Source organism: Anoplopoma fimbria, chromosome 20 (assembly GCF_027596085.1).
Source record: "Anoplopoma fimbria isolate UVic2021 breed Golden Eagle Sablefish chromosome 20, Afim_UVic_2022, whole genome shotgun sequence".
Classification (NCBI taxonomy): Eukaryota; Metazoa; Chordata; class Actinopteri; order Perciformes; family Anoplopomatidae; genus Anoplopoma; species Anoplopoma fimbria.
The window spans coordinates 16795134-16815181 of NC_072468.1; the positions used below are offsets into that span (position 1 = coordinate 16795134).

General features: G+C 38.7%; 3 protein-coding genes across 3 annotated transcripts; 2 read left to right on the forward strand and 1 right to left on the reverse strand.

Annotated features, from left to right (window-relative positions):
- Positions 1–4423: 4423 nt before the first annotated feature.
- On the forward strand, positions 4424–11280 carry zgc:158689 (uncharacterized protein LOC791177 homolog). Its single transcript, XM_054622084.1, has 14 exons — positions 4424–4471; positions 4628–4703; positions 4809–4895; positions 5472–5533; positions 5668–5739; positions 6022–6159; positions 6693–6845; positions 7189–7365; positions 7998–8637; positions 9080–9281; positions 9703–9765; positions 10234–10402; positions 10544–10584; positions 11208–11280. The coding sequence occupies exons 1-14, from the start codon at positions 4424–4426 to the stop codon at positions 11278–11280; spliced, it is 2001 nt and encodes a 666-aa protein (XP_054478059.1).
- Positions 11281–14656: 3376 nt separating this feature from the next.
- Positions 14657–16634, reverse strand: ndufa3 (NADH:ubiquinone oxidoreductase subunit A3). Its single transcript, XM_054621866.1, has 4 exons — positions 16558–16634; positions 16221–16295; positions 15005–15082; positions 14657–14853 (listed from the first exon to the last, which is right to left on the reverse strand). Exons 1-4 carry the CDS (start codon positions 16598–16600, stop codon positions 14762–14764), a joined length of 288 nt encoding a protein of 95 aa, XP_054477841.1. The 5' UTR covers positions 16601–16634; the 3' UTR covers positions 14657–14761.
- A 25-nt stretch (positions 16635–16659) lies between these two features.
- tfpt (TCF3 (E2A) fusion partner) lies at positions 16660–19920 on the forward strand. Its single transcript, XM_054621865.1, has 7 exons — positions 16660–16867; positions 17295–17396; positions 17959–18081; positions 18416–18486; positions 18565–18634; positions 18921–19079; positions 19284–19920. Exons 2-7 carry the CDS (start codon positions 17295–17297, stop codon positions 19356–19358), a joined length of 600 nt encoding a protein of 199 aa, XP_054477840.1. The 5' UTR covers positions 16660–16867; the 3' UTR covers positions 19359–19920.
- Positions 19921–20048: the final 128 nt, after the last annotated feature.

Here is a 20048-nt window from a genome sequence, read left to right on the forward strand (position 1 = left end):
TAAAGCACCAACGCTGTACTTGAGACCAATACACATTTTAGATGGAATTACTAACATCCACTTTAATTATCTGGCAGTTATTGTACATTTGCTGATTGGATTTTCATGCAAACCATTTAACGCAGTCATGAAATGTTATCATTGTTAAAGTTAAGACTGGGCTATTGCATTTCAGTGAAAACTATTACTTTAAAATGAATACTTTTACAAGGTTGCTTGTAGTGAGTTAGACACACTTAACTCTGCAGCGCCTCATAGCTTTTTTAGTCTTTTAGCTCATTGTTTTGATTTTACTGCCCTTTTTCTCTACGATAGAGTGTCATTGCTCTCCTCACACCCATTTCCAGCAGCAGCTGTTTTCCACAGAAGCTCTAGTTAAGCCACTGTAAGCTACCTGCTTTTAGTACCATACAGGAAACAGACAGAGTTGGCAAAGTGGAGCTACGTTTAATTATTCTACATACTGTTGGGTAACTGAATTTACTGAATAACTATATGTCACATTTTAAACATCTGAATCTGCAACTGTAAAATAAATATACTGCAATGAAAAGTACAATATTATTTATCCGAAATGTAGTTGAGTATAAGTACAATGTAACATAAAATACAAGTACAGGGCTACTATTGAGAACACTGAGGTCACAACCTCTATATTAATTCAGTAAACTAGTGGGTTTTGGCTTTTTGGAGGGGATTTAAATTCTGAAACTAAAGACATTGTGCTTATATTGTCAAATCATTTCAGTGTTTTTGACTCAGTGTGATTAAATAAGACTACTTTTAGACCAACAAAATATTAAATAAAAGTTTTTAGCATTTCCTGCCTATCTAAGTCTCTTTAAATAAAAGTTTAGAGAGTTGTGTGGCTAGTGCTGGGAGCAGCCAGGACCTCGGTAACTCAGGGTTACAGCTCTGGTAAAGTTGAGTACTTGAATAAATATACTTAGTAAAGTTTCCAACACTGTGAGAAAAACTATAGTCCACAACTAGTGGTGGAGGAAGTCTTCAGATCTTTAACTAAAGAAAAAGTAATAATAGTGCATTGTACAAATAGTCTGTAGTAAAGTGAAATTCTTAACCTTATTTAAGTCAAAATACGGAAGTATTAGTAGTATCAAACTAGTAAGTACCAAAAGTAAATGTGTTCATTGTGCAGAATTGCCCATTTCATGATAATATATATTAAATTACTGGATTTAAATTATTTCGGTTTTAATGTGTATATCACTTTAGTGTTGCAGTTGGTATAGGTGGAGCTAACTTTATACGCTGCTAGGCGATTTAAACTCTAACAGTATATCATAATTTATTAGAGGATTTATATATTGTTTTAATCTGCAAAGTAACTAAGGCTGTCAAATAAATGTAGTGGAGTAGAAAGTACAATATTAGCCTCTTAAATGTAATGGACTATAATTATAAAGTATGCAGAAATGAAAGTACTCAAGTTAAGTAGAAGTACTTCAAAATTTAGCACAGTACTCAGGCTCATGTAGTTTATTACTCTCCATTGACCCTAAACTCTTTGGGGAATCTCCCCCCACTTCAACCTCTCCAGCACCTTTATTTCTTACACTAGCCTTTAATCTTCTCAGCATTTTATTGCAGTAAATGAACGGCCGCAGGGCCTCTTCCTCCTCCTCCTCCTCCTCCTCCTCCTCCTCCTCATGTCCCCCCCTGTGAGAATGGGGAGCAGAAATATGTGATGGTCCGGGTTGAATGTAGGCCAGTGATAGGCCTGCATGTGCTGCTCTGTCTTTGGCTTAAAAAGTTCAAGTCATTATTCTCCTGCTCCCATTCAGCCGAGGTCCCGTTGGCTCATTGTTATTCTGCCCGAGTGACAGAGAGAGAGGGAGACACAGAATGGGAGGCTGACTGTGGTTTCCAACTGCAGGGAGCTGGTTGTACTGGGCGGGGGGTTTGTCGGTGGGTTTTTTTTTTTTTTCTGGCCGTTTTTTTCGGGCGGTGAAGGCATGTTTCTAATCGGCTCAGTAATGAGGAGAGGTACTGAACGGCACCAAATATCTGACCCCGATTCCTGAGAGTAGAGAGGCAGAGAGGGGAGAGAGAGAGGGAGAGAGAGAGAGAGAGAGAGAGAGAGAGAGGGCCATGAGAAAAAGGGGTGGAGGGGAGATTTAGTGCTCTGCTGGATGAAACAACCCCCCACTAACTAACCCGAGAGGGAAAGTAGTCTAAAAGGAAGAAAAGAGGGGGTGTTGTACTGTTCATTTAACACTCAAAGACGCGCAGGAAGCCTTTATCGTTTCCCACAATGACATCAGAAAAGGTATGTTACTTCTTTTTTTTCTTTCTTTTTTTAAAGTAGCTGAATTATGTGTAACTGTTTTATAAATGGAGCTGAGAGATCAACAGGTAGCTGTTACTGCGCTGCACCGTGTGAGCAAATGACAGGGTGCGTTTTTTCTTCTTTTCTTTTTTTTACTCAAGAAAGACTCCCTCTGTGTAATTACCCAACTTATTTATTCATGTTCATATCCAAAGGCACGCTGGTTTAGCCTGTTTTTTTTAATGGGGTTATATTGCATTTGCCTCAGTATTTCCAAAGACTTTGATGTATTTGTTGAAATAAGATGAGATGGTGTAGAAGAAAAGGGCTCATTTAGTGCTGGAGTGCTGTTTTAGCTGCTATGTAGCACCATTCATTCTTTAGAGAAATGTTGATGCCTAAATATTTGGCATCATTAAACCATGAAACAAAACAAGATACTTACAAAAACAACCAAAATGCACTCTTACTTTTAAGTATTGCAATAATCATTTAAACACAATTTTCTTTTTGGTTCTGCATTTCTTTCAATTTTTGCATCAATATAAGGGCTGCAACTGTAAAGTGTCAGAATAGTAGAAAAAAGTCACCATAATTTGCTCTACAATCAAATGTTTGGCATTCTAAAACCCAAAGACGTTCAGTTGACTATCATGTAGAAAAACAGTGAATCCTCATTAGGTTTTTTTGGGCATTTTGGCTTGAAAAGTGACTCAAACAAGTAATCAATTATCAAATTGGTTGGAGATAATTATTCTGCTGATTGAATTTGTTGCGGCTCAAGTGAGATTAATGATTAATTTATGTTTTTTAAATGCAATGTTTGCTTCCAAACCAATCAAAGAAATTTAAAGAGGCCAAACTGCATGAATGCATCTTCTGTATCGGTTTCCCAACCACCTGCAGACTGTTCCTGGTGCATCCTGAAACAAGCAACACTCTATGTCTTAGAATTAAACCACATTATGATAAAATATACACACACAGAAATTATAATTTATATAGCTTCAGTATTTTATTTAATCGTTTTAATGAATGTGCAAATCTTTAAAGTCCTTCAAACTAAACAAAAAAAGGCAAAGTTTGGACAAAGCTCCCACTTTCCTGTGTTTTCCTGCAGGCTGATACAGCTCCTCTGACATATTACAGAATACACCAGGGTGGCCTTAATGAGCAAGAGACTGGAAATGTTTTCTTTGTGTCATATACCATTAGTTGATCTGGGTCAACATTTTTTCTGTAATCTTGCTGTGATAACAAAAGGGGGACTGCAAAGGGGAAACCGAAACAGCATTTTGCCATAAATCCAGACTTGCAATCCTTTGACCTCGCAGCAGTCCCCCCTTGATCGTCCTCTCTGCCGAGGAAACGTTGTTGTCGCGTGTTTATTCAGTGCTCTGACACCTGTGACTTGGACTGGAGGAACCCATTGTTCTTATCTGGAATATTATAACTCGTCTGGCACACAAATTTTGGAGAAATATTTAGGTTGCCGTAATGTTGCCAAGCGATAATGTAGAAACTGGCAGCTTAGACACAGAGGAGATCCATGTGAAAATAACACTGCTGCCCTCAGGCAAAACACAAGATGGTCTGACATCCTCTTCAATTATTGTGATGGTTCGCTGGCCCTAAAAGGTCCTTCTGGCTGATTTAAATCTCACCCTTACAGTCATTTATAGAGATAACAATTGCACTGTAGAGATTGTTGTGAATGTGAGGATTTCACATTTGTTTAGTTTCTTCTTAAGAGCAAAGGAGAATCTTCCTGTCAGTTCTTCTACTTGAAACCTTCCAAATATTTTATAATACAGTTGTTTCAGGAGGTCCTCTTTACAAATGGCACAATACAGACTTTTGACACTTGCTGTGGAATATACAATAATAAAAAGTGTATTTATAGCCTCTTTTCTCTATTAACAAGAAGATAAAAACACCTGAATTTGTGCATACTCAACAAGTTTTGGGGTAAAACCGATGGGTCATTGTTAGAGATCATCACTCACTGTATCTTTTCTTTGTCTTTCCTCTTTTAGGGGGTAGCTGTCTTCTGTAAAGCTTAAGGCCCTGAACAACAGAAATAAACAATTAAAAATTACATAGTTGTGGCAGAACATAACTGACAGAAGAAATATGTCTCGAACAGAAGAGGTCAACAAGATGACAGAAAATGTCTATAAGGTATGCATGTCTCTGTCTATTTCTCTTTCTTGTCTGCACCAACATTGAACCTAATAAAGTGTAGAGAATTGGTTGGACATATGAAAAAGCTCCATAAATCAGGACTACTATAGAGATTTGCCTATCCTTATTGATTGTGTGTATCATTGTCAACAGGGGATTCTGGACCAGTTCAATCCCAGTCTGAAGAACTTTGTGACGATGGGGAAACACTATGAGAAAGCCCTGACAGGTTGGTAAAACACAGGATAATACAGGAGCAACTGGCCTTTGATTTTTCTGAATCACTGAACAGTATATTTTTTCAGTTTCCCCTAAAATGTACTCTCTTCTTCAGGAGTGACTGTGGCTGCCAAAGGGTACTTTGATGCTCTGGTGAAACTTGGAGAGCTGGCGAGCGACAGCCAAGGCTCCAAAGAGCTGGGTGAGTGGGCGGCTGGTGGAGAAGGACCGGGTTGACAAGCAAATAAAAATAAGTTTGTGATGGACCTAATAAAGTGAAGAGAGTTGACGTGACAGCTGGAGGGAAGTAGAAAATAGTCTGTGTTGGTGAGGGAGGTGATGAAGACAAGAGGGAGTGAGGAAATGTAGAGAGAGAGGGAGAGAACAGAGGGAAAGGGAGAGAGTAGGGTCATTGTTGGGAGATTAACAACACCACATGATCTCATTGTAATGCTGAAAACAGCGGGGGAGGCAGGCAGGAGAGTCGGAGGGCGAGATGCCAGCCACCGCATACTACAGAGCTGTGTGGCCGAGGGAGGGATTCACAGCTGACCGCCACTTTGTTAATGAGAAACTGGGTTAAAACAGCACGTTTTATGACATTTCTCCTGATGCGTTGTCTGTTGATGTTGACACTGTTGTGAACAGCCATCATTAGAGCACAGATTTTAAATTTTCTGCACAGGTTATTGATGCACCGTAGCTAATAAACACAGCTGATCTAAATCATATATAATACTGATGCCTTCACTGTCATGTGTTTTTCTGCTGCTCACAGGAGACACACTGTTTCAGATGGCCGAGGTCCACAGACAGATTCAGGTGCAGCTGGAGGACGTGGTAAGACTGTGGGCACAGTTAATCTGCACAAATCATTTCACGTCATCTGCAAATGATCATGTTAGCATACATTTAAAAATATCATATATTGTTTATAGAGTGTCGGTATCCTTTAAAATGCTTTTCATCAACAGTTGAAGCTGTTTCACTCCGAGCTGCTCGCCCAGTTGGAGCAGAAGCTGGAACTGGATATTAAATACCTCACAGTAAGTTAAAACATCCATTTGCTTTGAATAAATAAAATGTTTGATTAAATGTATTTGGCTAGAAGGCAAGGCAGTGGGAGGCAGGTTTATTATTGAATAAATTATGTGAAAATACACAAGAAAATTTGTGTTAAATGTAACTGATTAATGGTGAAAACAAGTTCACCTTAATAAATAAAAGTAAACTCCACTGCACTTAAATCTTAAATTAGCCCTGTCAAACCTCCTTTCATCCAACACTTATTGAATAAATCTTCTGATTTGTTTCCACTTCCCTCTCAGGCCACTCTAAAGAAGTATCAGAGTGAGCGGAGGTCTAAATCTGAGTCTATCGAGCGCTGCCAGTCTCAGCTGAAGAAACTCCGTAGGAAGAGCCAGGCCAGCCGCCACCCAAACAAATATGGAGACAGAGAGATGCAGGTAAGTGAAACCCAGAGCTTCTCATTGGCAATGGAAAGAAACATATATTTAATACACAGATTTTTAAGTAAAATGCACAATTTAGAAAGCTCTTAAACACTCAGCATTACAGCAGATTAAAAAAAGGTGTGTGAGCGTTTGTGTAAGAAAAAGGCCAGTGTGAATAAGATTAAAGAACAATCTGCCTCAGCTGATTCCTCAGAAAACAAGCACCTTAGTGCTCAAGCCTTTACTGGAGAAATATGAGTGATATAAGAGGGTGAAAGGGTTCAGCCCCTTGGAGGGTTATGTTGGATCAAAAAGGTCACCAGGGCAAGAGGATAGCTTTATGATTTGGATTTGGTTATCGGTGTGCGACAGGCCTTGTGCGACAGGATATGAGCTCACTTATTCCTCTCTCCTTACAATGTGCATTAAAGGTCACTCCGTCTTTGAGCGCTACGTGTATGCATGTGATTGTGAATGCAGGAATGTGCGTTCGTGTTTAAGGATGTTCAGGTTTTGCAGTGAAATCTCTCTAACGTTTCCTTCAGTTTGTGGAGTTGATGAGTCGTCGCCAAGGCGAGCTGGACACACTGGTTGCCTCGGGTTACAAGTCTGCGCTCACAGAGGAAAGGAGACGATATTGCTTCCTGGTGGACAGACAGTGTTGTGTCACCAAACTGCTAATCAACTACCACTCCAAGGTGATCTGAAACATTTACTTATTTATATATTAGGTAACGTTTTGAAAATCCAGATGTATTAATCCAGAGCTGAAAATAGTCCACAACAAATGCAGTATTTACTCCTGTTTGAGTAACGTTTGCTAAAAAACTGGTGTTTTAGGAAATTAGTGGAAATATTGTAGAAATATGTGTAGAACTGTTTAAATATTTGTTACCTGATTCTGAAGAGTCACATCTTCAGTAGGATCCAATCAATTGAAGGACAAACTTACACATTGTTTGTTTTTATGGTCTCCTCTTTTGTTTACAATAAGAAAAAGTCTTCCCCTTTAACATTCGTCTCCTTTTGTATATAATCCAGGTGAGAGAGCTTCTGTCTCAGAAACTCTCTTGTTGGCAGCAGTCATGTTCTCAGCCCACAAAACTCCCAGAGCGCGCTCTCAATCTGCTGCGTCACACTGCGCCTCAAGGCTCAGGGGCTGCTGGGATAGCCGAGGTCCTCCGCCACACAAAGATCGGCTCTGCTCAGCCAGAACAGGTCAGACCATTTTTATTTATACCGTGTCAGATGTGTTCTTTGGATTTAATGTTAATCTCAGCATCGTGTGTGGTTTCCACAGAAGGATTACATGGTGGGTTGATGGCTTGAAAACCAGAAAACAATCTAGAGAGATGGAACAAAGTCATTGTTTTGAAAAGTTACAAGTAACTCTCAAGTTACTGAGTCAAGTCACAATTTAATTCCTAAACTGGTCATTTAAGAATAAGGACAGTCACCCATCAAAGACAGATTCGTAGTTTAGCTATTGCTGATTCTTTATGGATTTTAAAAGAAAACATTTAGGCTTCTAAAATCTTGGATGCATAGTCTGTAAATCCTTTTGTGATCTGAGATAATTTGTTGTCTGTAGTCTGCACACTTTTTTATGACTTGGACACTATATCAAGTCCAAGTCAACTGGGAGTGCTGGAAGTCCTTTTTGATTTTGCCAAGACAAGTCTAAAGACACCAGATTAGTAAATCTGACTCAAAGTCAGGTGACTCAAGTCGACACCTTTGGTACCTGGAAACTTGATACTAAAAACTTTAATAAGACATTCAAAATATTGGATCTTTAACAGGGACTTCTAATTTCTGGTAGTTAACACTGTCGTTTCTTGTTTTTTCAGAGGCTTTCTGTTCAAGAAGTCCCTCCTCTGTTGAATGGAGACTCCAGTCGCTCCCAGCAGCGCTCACTCCCCTCCTCCTCCCAGAGTGAAGGCTGTCCTCCTCAGGGCTCCCCTCAGACCTTCTGCTCTCTCTCCACTGGAGAAGCTGCCGGAGGTTCATCCCTTGGAGCGTCTCCTCAGCACACCAGCACACCCCTCAGTGCTTCAGCCAGCCCCCTCCCCGACAGCAGTGCCAGCGGCAGCGTCAGCCCTGCTGCATCCACCCCCACCACCTCCGGGGGTTCGGCCCAGCAGAGCTCTCTCCTCCTGGCCACCAACACATCCAACCTCTCCCCGAGCCTCATCCCCTCCACGGTGATGTCGCTTAGCCAGATCTCCTCGGCCGGTAGCTCACTGCATGGCATGACCCTCCCCATCCCCCACAGCGCTCCTCACAGTCCGCCACTGCCCCACAGTGCTCCTCTGTCCAGGGCCATGACCCCTGTGCAGTTACTGCACCAACAGGTGGGACCAGGAGGAAGCAGTACTTCTTCATCGTCACATAATCCCTGGCTGCTGAAGACCGCCGACATGTGTGCAACAGCAACCCTTCCACTGCCGAAGAGACCTGTCAGTGAAATGAGGCTGGGCGGCTTTCAGGGTAAGATGTGATAAATCTCTTCTGTATGTTTGAGTGTCTCCAGCCTGTTGATTTGGTGACATAGTGGTTGCTATGGTAACATCAAGTGCGGAGCAAACACTCTTGTGTTACAGTGCAGCCAAACAAACTCACACTGTTTTTATAAAGAATTAACATTTTTTTGCGTCATTACTCCCAGAAACGATTACAAGTGATCCGCTGACAAAAATACTTTTAATGTAAAGCAGCAGCATCATTTAATGTTGTGTTTTCATTAGCAGTAACTTAATACAGCTCTGACACAGCTGAAGGAGAGCGAAAACTAAACAGTCAAGCTGATATCAGTGAGATGAAATTACAGTAACGCTGTATTACATGCATGCATCCTTTCAAATCTCTCATCTTTTGGCTGACAATCTGTCTTAAGTATTCTAACTTCTGTTCCTCGTTCTTCACTCCCTAGGCTCCAGTCTCCCCAGGATGCTGCCTTTATCTGGACCTTCCTGTGTGGAAGCCATGTTCGCTCACACTCCCGGAGCATCTGAGGGTGGAGGCTTAGGGGGCGGGGCTTGCCTTCTTCACTTCCTGCCTGGTGACAACATCACCTTGCTCATCTCTGAGCCCAGAGACGGGTGGCACTATGGTCAAAATGAACGAACTGGACGGTATGTTTTACAAATCTCACATTGATGTAGAAAACCACAGAATGATCAGCTGTATAACTTGAGAGGGACTTTTAATGTTTAGCACTGTTGTGATGCACAAAATCAGAAGACTCCGAAATGTCTCAATATCACAAGACAAGGCTGTTTGTTGTCACCATACCCAAAACAAATCAAGGACACCACTTCCCTTTAACATTGTGTTCCTTTTAAGTTTTCTGTAAGTAGAACTACTTTTTATTACTTACCTTTGAGGGCTCTCATTGCATGTTGTGAGTGAGCTTCTCTCTGTCACCGGGTTAACAAATATATTAATATAAGACAATGGAGAGTTTTCTCCATCACACACACCCCTGACTTGCTGCTTTATACTTTTGTTTTATTATTCATCAGTGGTCACATGTAGCAACATTTTTCCTCACAGGAAAGGCTGGTTCCCTTTCTCCTACACTCAGTCCCAACACAGTAAGACGGATCACCTCGAGAGGTAAGTCAAAGAAGAATAAAGACTCAAATCTGGGGTTTAGAGATTGTTAATTAACTTTGACACTGTTAGTGACAGAACTTCTTCCTTCACTTCCATTTAGTTGTTTAACAACTCCTTATATCAGCAATCCGCAAAAAGTACGAAGTTATAACATTGGTTGATTCACAGAAAACTTAATGGGGTCATTTTCATGTGGAAAATAATATGACACCCAATTCCATCAGTATTCTCAATAAATCAAAACATCCTTCATGCCAGACACACAGAAGTGCACAGGAGCTCATAAACTGCAGAATGACACTTACTGTTTGCCCTCTCAGTTTTTCCACCGCCCTTTCTCAACAAATTCACATCCAACACCAACAGCTTTGTTGATGAATTAACACAAAACCAACATCTCTCAACATGTTTCCTTTTTGTCTCTTTCCTTGTATATTCTTTCCTCTCCGTCTGTGACCTTCCCTCTAGCTCTCTCTTCTTGTCCAAGGCTAACAGCACCAGTACGGGTCAGCTCGACAAGCTGGTGTCTGCAGGCCTCCCTGCCCTCACCCCCGAGTCAGAGGAGGAGCCTTCCCTTCCTCCCCAGAGGGTCAGCACCTTCCGCCCGCGCCCGTACAGCATGGCAGACAGCAACAAGGTCAGAAACAGGACAACGGTCAAAGGTCAATGTTATCTTCCAACTGAGCCTCACTGTTAATGGAAGAGATGCAGACACTTCATAATAAATGGAAATTTAGTCAAAATATATTTTTTATATTATCTCTTATTCATATTACAGATCACCGCAGAATTGGTCTCTCCACCACCCTCTCCAGCCAGGTAACTTTTAACAATTCAAAGGCGCTTTGTTTGTCATTAAAGGGGCATTCCACCAGCTTTATATGTCACAGTCAAATTACTAATCACATTGGTCTTGGGGAGTACAAATTCAAACTATGAGCTTGGAGTTTGAGCGATGGGGCTTCTACCAGGCAAGGCAGGTCTAACGAAAGAAGCTATGAGCTTGAATACATCATCATCGGAGGAGGAGGAGTGGAATCCAGTGTTTTTGGCACTCATCTAGTTTTTTAGCTAAGCTAACCGCATGGCTCTGGGGATGACAATGTCAGTCTGTTGCTTTGGAGGAAAACGAAATATCTCAACACTTTATCTCAACACTAAAGAATAGCTCAATAGAAAATGTTAACAGGTTAACACGCTAAACTAAGATGGTGAACATGCTTAACAATGTACCTGCTAAACATCATCATGTTAGTATTTTCATGCTAACGTTAGTCTCAGAGCTGCTGGCATTCTGATTACTACTCGTTTCTTTTTTCCTTGTATCTTGCATTTCCTACTGTTGCATGTACAATACTTATTTGCAAAAGCTCCCCTTTAATCACCAGTTTATATAATGTGCAACTGTCATACCTTTCATTTTTATTCTTTCCTCCTTTCAGGGCCAATCCATTTGCCCACGTCCGACTCAGAAGAACTGTCACCAACGATCGCTCAGCTCCCATCATTGAGTAAGAGATTTATTCCCACAGCAGCAGCAGCAACCTTGTTTTCTGTGGTTTATCAGTCCATCAAACCTCAGGTTGAATCCTGGAAACAGCTCATTGGTTGATGTTGATTCTTTACTTTGGATGTTCTTTCTCGCAAATTAATTAGATACAGTTCGCGTTTCTTGTGGAGGAATAGAACATCTTTAAATCAAAGTATAATGAATGGAAGTATATCCTGTGTAAAGGCTGACCTGTTATAAATATGGTCACATCCGTTCAATTTTGAGGTAGTTTATAGGAAAAAAAGTAGAAAAAAGATGACTTTAATATCTTAAAATACTGTTTGAGTGAAACACAGACATTAAAATACAGTCTAGGTTAGTTTTAATGAAACAGAAGTAAGTTGTTTGACTGTACTTAGTTTAGTGTTTGAGTTCAAGATACTGTATCGTCCAGAATAACTAACATGTTTAGGTTTTCCCGGCCTATGAAAGATGCCGCTTGTATCTCTTACTGTTTTACAGTGATTTTTTTCCTCAACATAACCTTTGCTATAGTTAATTTTTGTGCCATTTTCAGAAAAGTTTTCTTTGTTGGGCTGATCTAGGGACTGGCTCCTAATAGCAGGTTGTGAACTTTTACTTTCACTGTAATGAAATGGGGAGAGGACAGGCTCCTACTCTAAAAGTGCTATTACAATATTATATTTTTTAGAAAAAATACCAGATTGTTTTTTGGTTTCAGTGAAGGTTGACTTTTAAATTTATTCAGAGTGTCTCTACTATTTCAAAATGTGGTTGTTTGGTTGAGAGAGACTTGGCATCATTTTATGAAATTGGCACAGTGAGTTATTTTCGTTTAATTTGAACCTTAATTTACTGAACATGGGCAAAGCTTTTTGAGTGTTCAAGTCTGTTAGATTTTATGTTCATACCAGTTAACACTATACATTCTGCTGCTGTAAAGTTACTTACTACTTTTTCATTCATGTAGCTTAATTCTTTACCTGGACTCAAAATCATTGTGAAAACAAATTCTACCTTAAATTTGATTATTCAAATGATTGATCAGTGAGAAGTGTTAGCTTTTGAGTGGAATACTTATTTAATACAGAGTGAGTCCTACAAAACACAGAAACATAAAAGATAATGAGCTTCACAGACACAAACTGTAACAGTTAATAGTGGAACGTTTGGACAGTGTTATTACCGAAAGTGTTTTTTTTGTTTTTTTTAGAAAGTAGCATTTTGTGGAGGGTTAAAAGTGTTAAGAGTGAGAGATTTGGGTGCTTAGTCTTTGGATTTGATGTCGTCTTGATTCCTATTCAGTCAGAAATCTAAAGCTAGACAACATCTAGGCTAGTTGATCACAGTTGTACGTTTACCAATCAGACTGAGCAGAATCTTCAAGAGAGATCTGAAAGCCAAGACGGACGAAAAGATTAAGTTTTAATGGGGAAATGTATCTATGAAAGTGATGAAGAAAGTTTATAGGAAGTTGACCAACGTCTGAGCAAGTGTTTACGGTAAACTAGAGATATCCAAAGTAATATTCTGTAGCTGTGTAGGCGCCTCTAGAAAACTGTGGTTGATGGAAACTTTGTATCTGTACAAACTGAAATGCTTAATGTTCCTGTTGTAACAACCTTGACTTTCTCTGATCTTTGAGCACCTTGAACATTCAAGATAACACCAACAAGTGTTGTAGTAAAACATCTCTAACATGCAAATATGTTACTTTAAGTAGTACGGCATTATTAACTAAGATGACCACAGAATGATAGATCTAATGCTTATTCATGCTTGTAAATAGGGCTTAAAACGTGTGTGATTGTATTACTTTATTTGACTTATTTTTATAATGATATTTCACTTTGGTAGAACATTTTGACTTTGTAATAGCTGCATGCACAGTAAACCTACAATGTCAGTTTTAACAATCAAACTTTTCTCTCTGAACAGGAACTAACACAGCGATAATATGGCCTACGATATTATTCCCCTATATGGGTCTCAATGTGTTAAAATAGACTTAATTTGTATAGCCAAAGTTACTGTTGTAGTGTATCAGTGAGTCATAAAATAGAATGAAACATGAGCGGTGTTAGGGGCAAGTTATTCTGCCCTTAGAAAATGAAAAATTGTTCAGAAATTGATACAGATAAATGTAGTATATGCAAAACATATAAATATATCTGCAGTGTGTAATACGTTGTAAGAAATGCATTAGTTTATTAAAAAAATAGCTAAATATGTAACAACAGGAAAAGTTGTATAAAGAAATGATGTGCTTAGATGTCGAAAAGATACTTGGAATCTGTGCATTGCCAACTGCAGATGGAGGAATCTTATGCAAAAATATGTTACAAAGAACAGGAACTTATGCAAAGTCCAAAACTTTTTTCCAAAGTGAAATCTTGTTTTAACATTGCACACCCATTTAACACAGTTCCTAGGTTCTGTGAAAAATATGAGGCAACATAAACAGACCTGTCAGTCTGTTCTCTGAGTTGCATCAACATCAAATACTGGTCACTGCAGAAGATATCATGATGATGAATACTGCTGAGGAAGACATTCTTTATCCGAAACACTGAATATTGACGTATTGTGAAATTAAAGTTCTATGAAGCAAATCTTTGTCCACTTTTGCTGTGCATGTATATTTTTGAATCTGTCTATGGAGGTGAAAAACACGATACATTCACAAACAGACAAACACATGTATTAAAAATGCATTAGATCTTTTTATGTCATACAGTCTAATATTTTAACTGTAGCAGCTGGGTCTTGATTTTTGATGGCTTTCATGCAGCACAGATCCGCATATTGTTCCACTACCTTTCTTACTGATGCAAGTAGAATAATGCTGGTATGAAACAAGGAGTTCATAGCTGATGCCAGCTTTGTGAATTTAAGCCTCTTCTGAAGGATCAGGGTTGTGTTGAAGCTTAGTTTAAAAACTCTCACGATCTGCTCTGGAAATTCAAACAAAAGTCTTAACGCTGGTAGATGTTTTGTGATAAAACATTTGATTCTTTTGACATTTGTTGGTGTTAAGAGATGTTGGTCTGAATCCCATTATAGAGCTTAGTCAAAAAGATTTCATGCAAACTTCTAGAAAAATGAAGTTGAGGCCACATCAAGGTTTACTCTAAATGGCGTATGAAAATAATTAAGACTTAAGCATTTAGATTTGTGTTCAAAATTCAACATTTTCAAGCGTAAATGTTGCAGAAACTGAACTTTTTTATAAGTCAAATTACAAAACGCTGTTTGACTAAAGTTCTGAGACTAAAGCCTTGTTCAACTCAGGCAATTAAACTAAGAAAACATTTTCTGAAATGTTCATGTGATGTTGTAATGTACCAAAACACACAACATGTAAGTGAGGCACAAACATAGAATTAAATAAATCTTTATTGTGGGACATTGATAGGTGGAGCAGCTTTGCAGACACATATGAACAAGAGGAACGACACAAGTGTTGGTCATGCAAATCTGAAGTTAAAGGTTTTTAAGCCATTCCAAGTTTTTTCCTTTTGGGTCACTCGGATGAGCAGGGACATCAGCCATATTTCCATCATCTCGCACAGGTACTGTATTGGCAAAGAAAGGAAGATGAGCTTTAATAATTGATTTGACGGGTATAGAAGTAAATGGTTGAAACACTCAGAGCTATATCACAGGCATCAGCATTGTGTAGCATCTTTCAGTGACACATGTAAAATGATCAGCGACAGGGTTTACCTGGGTAGTTGTACGGTACGGCCGAATTGATCATTCCTGTATATTTTGTGAAGGGGCTGATTAATGGAAGAGCAACACCTGAGGACAGAAAGAGTTGTATTAACTTTACATTCGATTTATAAATATAACTTTGTGTCTACATTGCTCAATCAAAAAGAAAACATGAGTTAAGGTCCCCAGAACAGTTTATGTGGAAGCAAAGACCTCAGAGAGAGAGAGAAAGAGAGAGAGACAGCACCTTACTCTCATCCTGAAGTACACTGCTTTTCGTTATATAATCAATTTACTGGCTCTTATACAATTGCATAACCTCACAGCAGACTCGGAACACATAAAGACATATCATGACATTATCTTCTGAGATGCTTTTGGCTTTGTTCTTTTCTCTAATCTTATCCTTTTCAGCCTCATATGTACTGTTTAGCTGCTATTAGTGGCATAGTAGTAAGACAGTACGTGAAGATATGATCTCATGCTGAAATTTGGGCTAAATTTACTCAATTCCAAGATTAGATCTGATAACCACATTATCTTGAAATAGGAATTTTGTCAAAGGAGAAACCCTAAATAGTGGTTTTAGAAGGACGGCTTGTTTTTATAATTTACTGTTTTAATTCAAGCCACACGTTACATAATAACATTTGTTGGGCTGATCTAGGGACTGGCTCCTAATAGCAGGTTGTGAACTTTTACTTTCACTGTAATGAAATGGGGAGAGGACAGGCTCCTACACTAAAAGTGCTATTACAATATTATATTTTTTAGAAAAGATGCCAGATTGTTTTTTGGTTTCAGTGAAAGTTGACTTTGAAATGTATTCAGAGAGTCTCTACTATTTTTAAAACGTGGTTGTTTGGTTGAGAGAGACTTGGCATAATTTTATGAAATTGGCACAGTGAGTTATTTTCGTTTAATTTGAACCTTAATTTACTGAACATGGGCAAAGCTTTTTGAGTGTTCAAGTCTGTTAGATTTTATGTTCATACCAGATAACACTATACATTTTGCTGCTGTAAAGTTACTTACTACTTTATGTTACATAATAAATTGAACTGAACTGAGTTACAGTAAATACATGCCACTGGAATCTCGTGGGTCCATCTTATGTGGTACTTCTAATTACCTCTCATATTAAATGTTGCTGATGATTAAGTACAGTGTTGTGCTCTCTCTTTAGCTCACACATTTCTGAGCTAAGTGTAGTCTGATTACTGACCCAGCAGTCCAATGCCACAGGCTGCCATGATAACAGGCTCCTTATTCCATGCATTCCTCAGGAACGCTGCGATTCCTGCAGAAACAAAAAGCAGACAGGTTCATATCCTCCACAGCTGACAGCCCACCTAGGGTCAGCTAACGTTAGCCACCGTTAGCAACACATCCAAGGTCACGTTTTTCCTTTAATTTCGAATGGATTTCAATGTGTTAAAGCAACTCTGACACTTAAATATCGTAGTATCAGATGTTTAAGAATATATCCATGCTGTCTGGAGGTCGTAATAAAGCTAATGTCGCCGGATGTTTGTACAAAAGATGAATGTATAGTAACATACCCGCCATGTTGTCTTGTGTAGTTTCGATCCAGTGGGTGTTCATGGGAAATGTAGTAACTATTGTGTGACGTATAATCGTTGCGACGGTCGCAAAACAACATTAGTTAGTCGACCAGACTGGAGGGTAGGCTGCACTTGCATTGCTTAACGTTTGGCTTCAGCCTGATGTAATGTAAGTAAATGCTCTTAGCTGACCTGACTGTGTGAACTACAGACTCAAACACAGTCAGCAGAGGAGACCGGCCTTTAGAGGCAGACACATCTCTGCTGTGAGCGGACTACATTGTCTTTGGACTCATCATAAAGAAATGTAAGTACTGGGTTACTATTCAATTTATGCGACTACCCACTTTTACTAGGTACTTTAAAGTTACTACTACAAAACATTTATCAACTAATAAACAACTAGCAGTATTTAAAGTAATTATTATTATTATCTGCACCTTTTCCCAGCTGCAGCATAAGTGGTGCTTGCACATTAATGAATCCCTAATTATAATCTAATAATATAAAGATATCATTCTAAAAATGTTCCAGTCATAATGAGTACTTCTACTTTTGGTTCTCACTACTTCAGTACTTTTACTTAAGATACTTCCACCACCACAAATTCTCATAATCATCAAAATTGGCATGCTGGGTGTATAGGAATTGTAGCTACATATACCACATGTGCATAGATACTTTTATTTAAAAAGTTTGTTTTCATTAGAACAGTATTTTCTGTCTCTTTCCAGATGATGGAGGATTTCTCTGGTTTGGCTCTTCCTCCTCTATTTGGAGGACACATTCTGGAGGCCGAGCTGGAGCCTGGTGGTGTGGAGCTGGGACCAGGAGAGGTAATGTTGATGATCATGGTAATGGTTATGTTGATGAGAGGAAGTGGGAGAAAGTAGCTATTGCTCCCAGTGTGTCAAAGTTACGAGAAACATCTCACGTAGCTGTCCTGGTGCTCAATGTACCAAAAACTATTAACAGATTTAACAACATCTAATACATGAGCTCTGTCTTTTAAGAAAGAAGCTGCAGTCACACCCATTATCTATTTAAATATGCCATGTGATCTACAAATGGCACAATTCTTCCAAAATCTTTCTAATTATAATAGAGTTAGACATTTTTTTTTTTACTTCAGAGTGTCTTGTATAAAAGAGGTAATTTGAATGTAGCTTAGTGGCTGTAACAAGAATCTGCTGGGGTGAAAGGTAATTTCTGACTGGCATTATTGACACAAAAAGGTCTTTCAGATCAAAGTAAAAACACAATGACACCATTTTCGAGCAATATGTGTTTAATATATGTTTAATATGCTTTTTTTTAGCCCCAATAATATATCCAGCAACTGATTATTGTTGTTGTAACAACTGTTCCATTTGAATTAGATTTTTTTTGTCTCTCCAGGTGGAGCTGGGCCCAGGAAGCAATGAGCTGCTGGAGAGTACATCACAGGAGGATGAAGAGAGAAGAGCTCTTGATAAGAGGAAATGTCTGGCTCTGAACAGGAGATGTAAAGATATTGAACAGGTGTGTGCAAACTTGCATATGTATGCATATAAGTGTGTTAAGGGTGGTATATGGGTTATGTTTGGGTTTATTGTCATTTAGTTCCTAATTTCTCACATAATTTCTAGGAATTAACTTTTTTTCAAACAGAACACTGATAACTGATAGATTATTATTACCTTCAGATTATTATTACCTTCTGCAATATGATTGATTTTAACAAAGACTATGATAATTTCTGATTATTCTGCTGCTTTTCCACACTGTTTTATAAAGTGACATATGTCTGAAAAAAACCTCCCTAAAATTCCAATTCTCGAAGCCCTGGAATCAATTCCATTTGTGTCATTTTCAGGTGAATCAGAAGATTCTAGGTCGTCTTCACCAAGTACAAAGAATTACACGGCGCTTGAAGAAGGAAAGACGGTACTAAACCTCATAACAGTAACTCAATTTTGCCGTTTTCCACTTGATGGCCCATCTGATGATTATGTTATTTTGCAGGTTTCTCATGAAGACTTTAGATGCTCATGGAGATGACTACAGAAACGCCCAGCTCACTATACTTTTAGAGGTAAGAATTAGATGGACAGGTGGCCGTATGTAAGACATTTAAAAGAAGAAAAGAATGCACTTATCCCCCCAGTTATTGAAAATAATTATCCCCTATTCTTTAAATTGAAATTTTAAATTGAATTGCATTATCTTAAATTCAGGCCTAATAACATTGTATTAATTGATTTGATTATAGCAGTTGACCCTGGGTGGTTTAACCTGTTATAATAATACATATGCTCAATTTATATAATGCCTTTACATTTTAATGTAAATTTTCACCTGTTTTTAAAAAAAAATTTAAGGATGAGCCCGAAGCCCATTTAGATCCTGCGTCGGGAGTAGAGGATGAACGGCTCAATGGTGTGTCTGGTTCCACTATGTCTGCAGCAACGCCTCATGCTGCTGGACCAAAGAGGAGGAGGCATCGAATTCCACGGCAAGAAAAGGATAAAGACCAACAGGTAGGTGAAGGACTCTGCTGGAATGCTGTTTTCTATTCAAGTGTATTAGTACAAGGGTGAGTTTCTCACAATGTGCTCAACAACTACATGGATAAACATGTAGTTGTGGATGCATGACTGGATGGTTTAAAATGCAGAAAAGTGTCATTGATGTAAGGATAATTGATTTTCTGTTGACAAGTTTCTGCTTTTCTATTTTACCAGACTGAACCAGACATGTCAGTGTTGGCAGAGACACAGTTTGGAGAAATGCCAAGCCCAACTTCTCTGTCTCACTAATCTAAACTTGCACTACAGACCTGGATATGATGATGATGATGATGATGATGATGATGATGATGATGATGATGATGATGATGATGATGAAGGACCACCAAGTTTCTTTAACTGTTCAGTAGATACTTTACCTCTGTTCAGCCAGGTATTGCACTGTTTGTAGTTTTACTTGAACATTGTCAATAGAAATAATTAATGTAAGGTAAAATGAGATGTTATTTACCTGGTACATATATTCAGTTGTTTTGTATATAGTATTTTCTGTTGTCGCTTTTTGTACTTAGGAGATAATGAAAAAAACATAATTATGACCAGTGGCAAACCGTTTACAATGTCATGGACAGCTTTGTTCGGTAAATATCTGGCAACCTCAATAAAATGACTGCAATTTGACAGTTAGGCTGTATTATGAAATGTTTTTATTCACAAGTTTTTGGAATTATTGTTTTTTACCTTTTAAACGTGCTTAGAAAGGGCTTTGCTCACACCTACCTTTATTCATGTTCACACCTGCATTAACATTTCAAAACATGTTGCAGTTTCAGGCAGAAGTTTTCTGGAGCGTTTTTGTCTTTTTCTTTGACATGGGGTTCAATTTCTATAAGTTTATTGTCACCTTGAAAGAAAAAGGAATTCAATATCTACAATACCAGTCAAAAGTTTGGACACACCTTCTCATTCAACTACTTTGAA

Coding starts and splice junctions, on each gene's coding strand:
- zgc:158689 (XM_054622084.1), top strand. CDS start 4,424: ATGTCTCGAACAGAAGAGGTCAACAAGATGACAGAAAATGTCTATAAG. Junction 6,160..6,692: donor ATGGAGACAGAGAGATGCAG/GTAAGTGAAACC, acceptor CGTTTCCTTCAG/TTTGTGGAGTTGATGAGTCG. Junction 10,585..11,207: donor CCACCACCCTCTCCAGCCAG/GTAACTTTTAAC, acceptor TCCTCCTTTCAG/GGCCAATCCATTTGCCCACG.
- ndufa3 (XM_054621866.1), bottom strand. CDS start 16,600: ATGAACACCCACTGGATCGAAACTACACAAGACAACATGGCGG. Junction 16,296..16,557: donor TACACAAGACAACATGGCGG/GTATGTTACTAT, acceptor TTGTTTCTGCAG/GAATCGCAGCGTTCCTGAGG. Junction 15,083..16,220: donor CTGTGGCATTGGACTGCTGG/GTCAGTAATCAG, acceptor TTCTGTCCTCAG/GTGTTGCTCTTCCATTAATC.
- tfpt (XM_054621865.1), top strand. CDS start 17,295: ATGATGGAGGATTTCTCTGGTTTGGCTCTTCCTCCTCTATTTGGAGGA. Junction 17,397..17,958: donor TGGAGCTGGGACCAGGAGAG/GTAATGTTGATG, acceptor TTGTCTCTCCAG/GTGGAGCTGGGCCCAGGAAG. Junction 18,635..18,920: donor AGCTCACTATACTTTTAGAG/GTAAGAATTAGA, acceptor AAAAAATTTAAG/GATGAGCCCGAAGCCCATTT.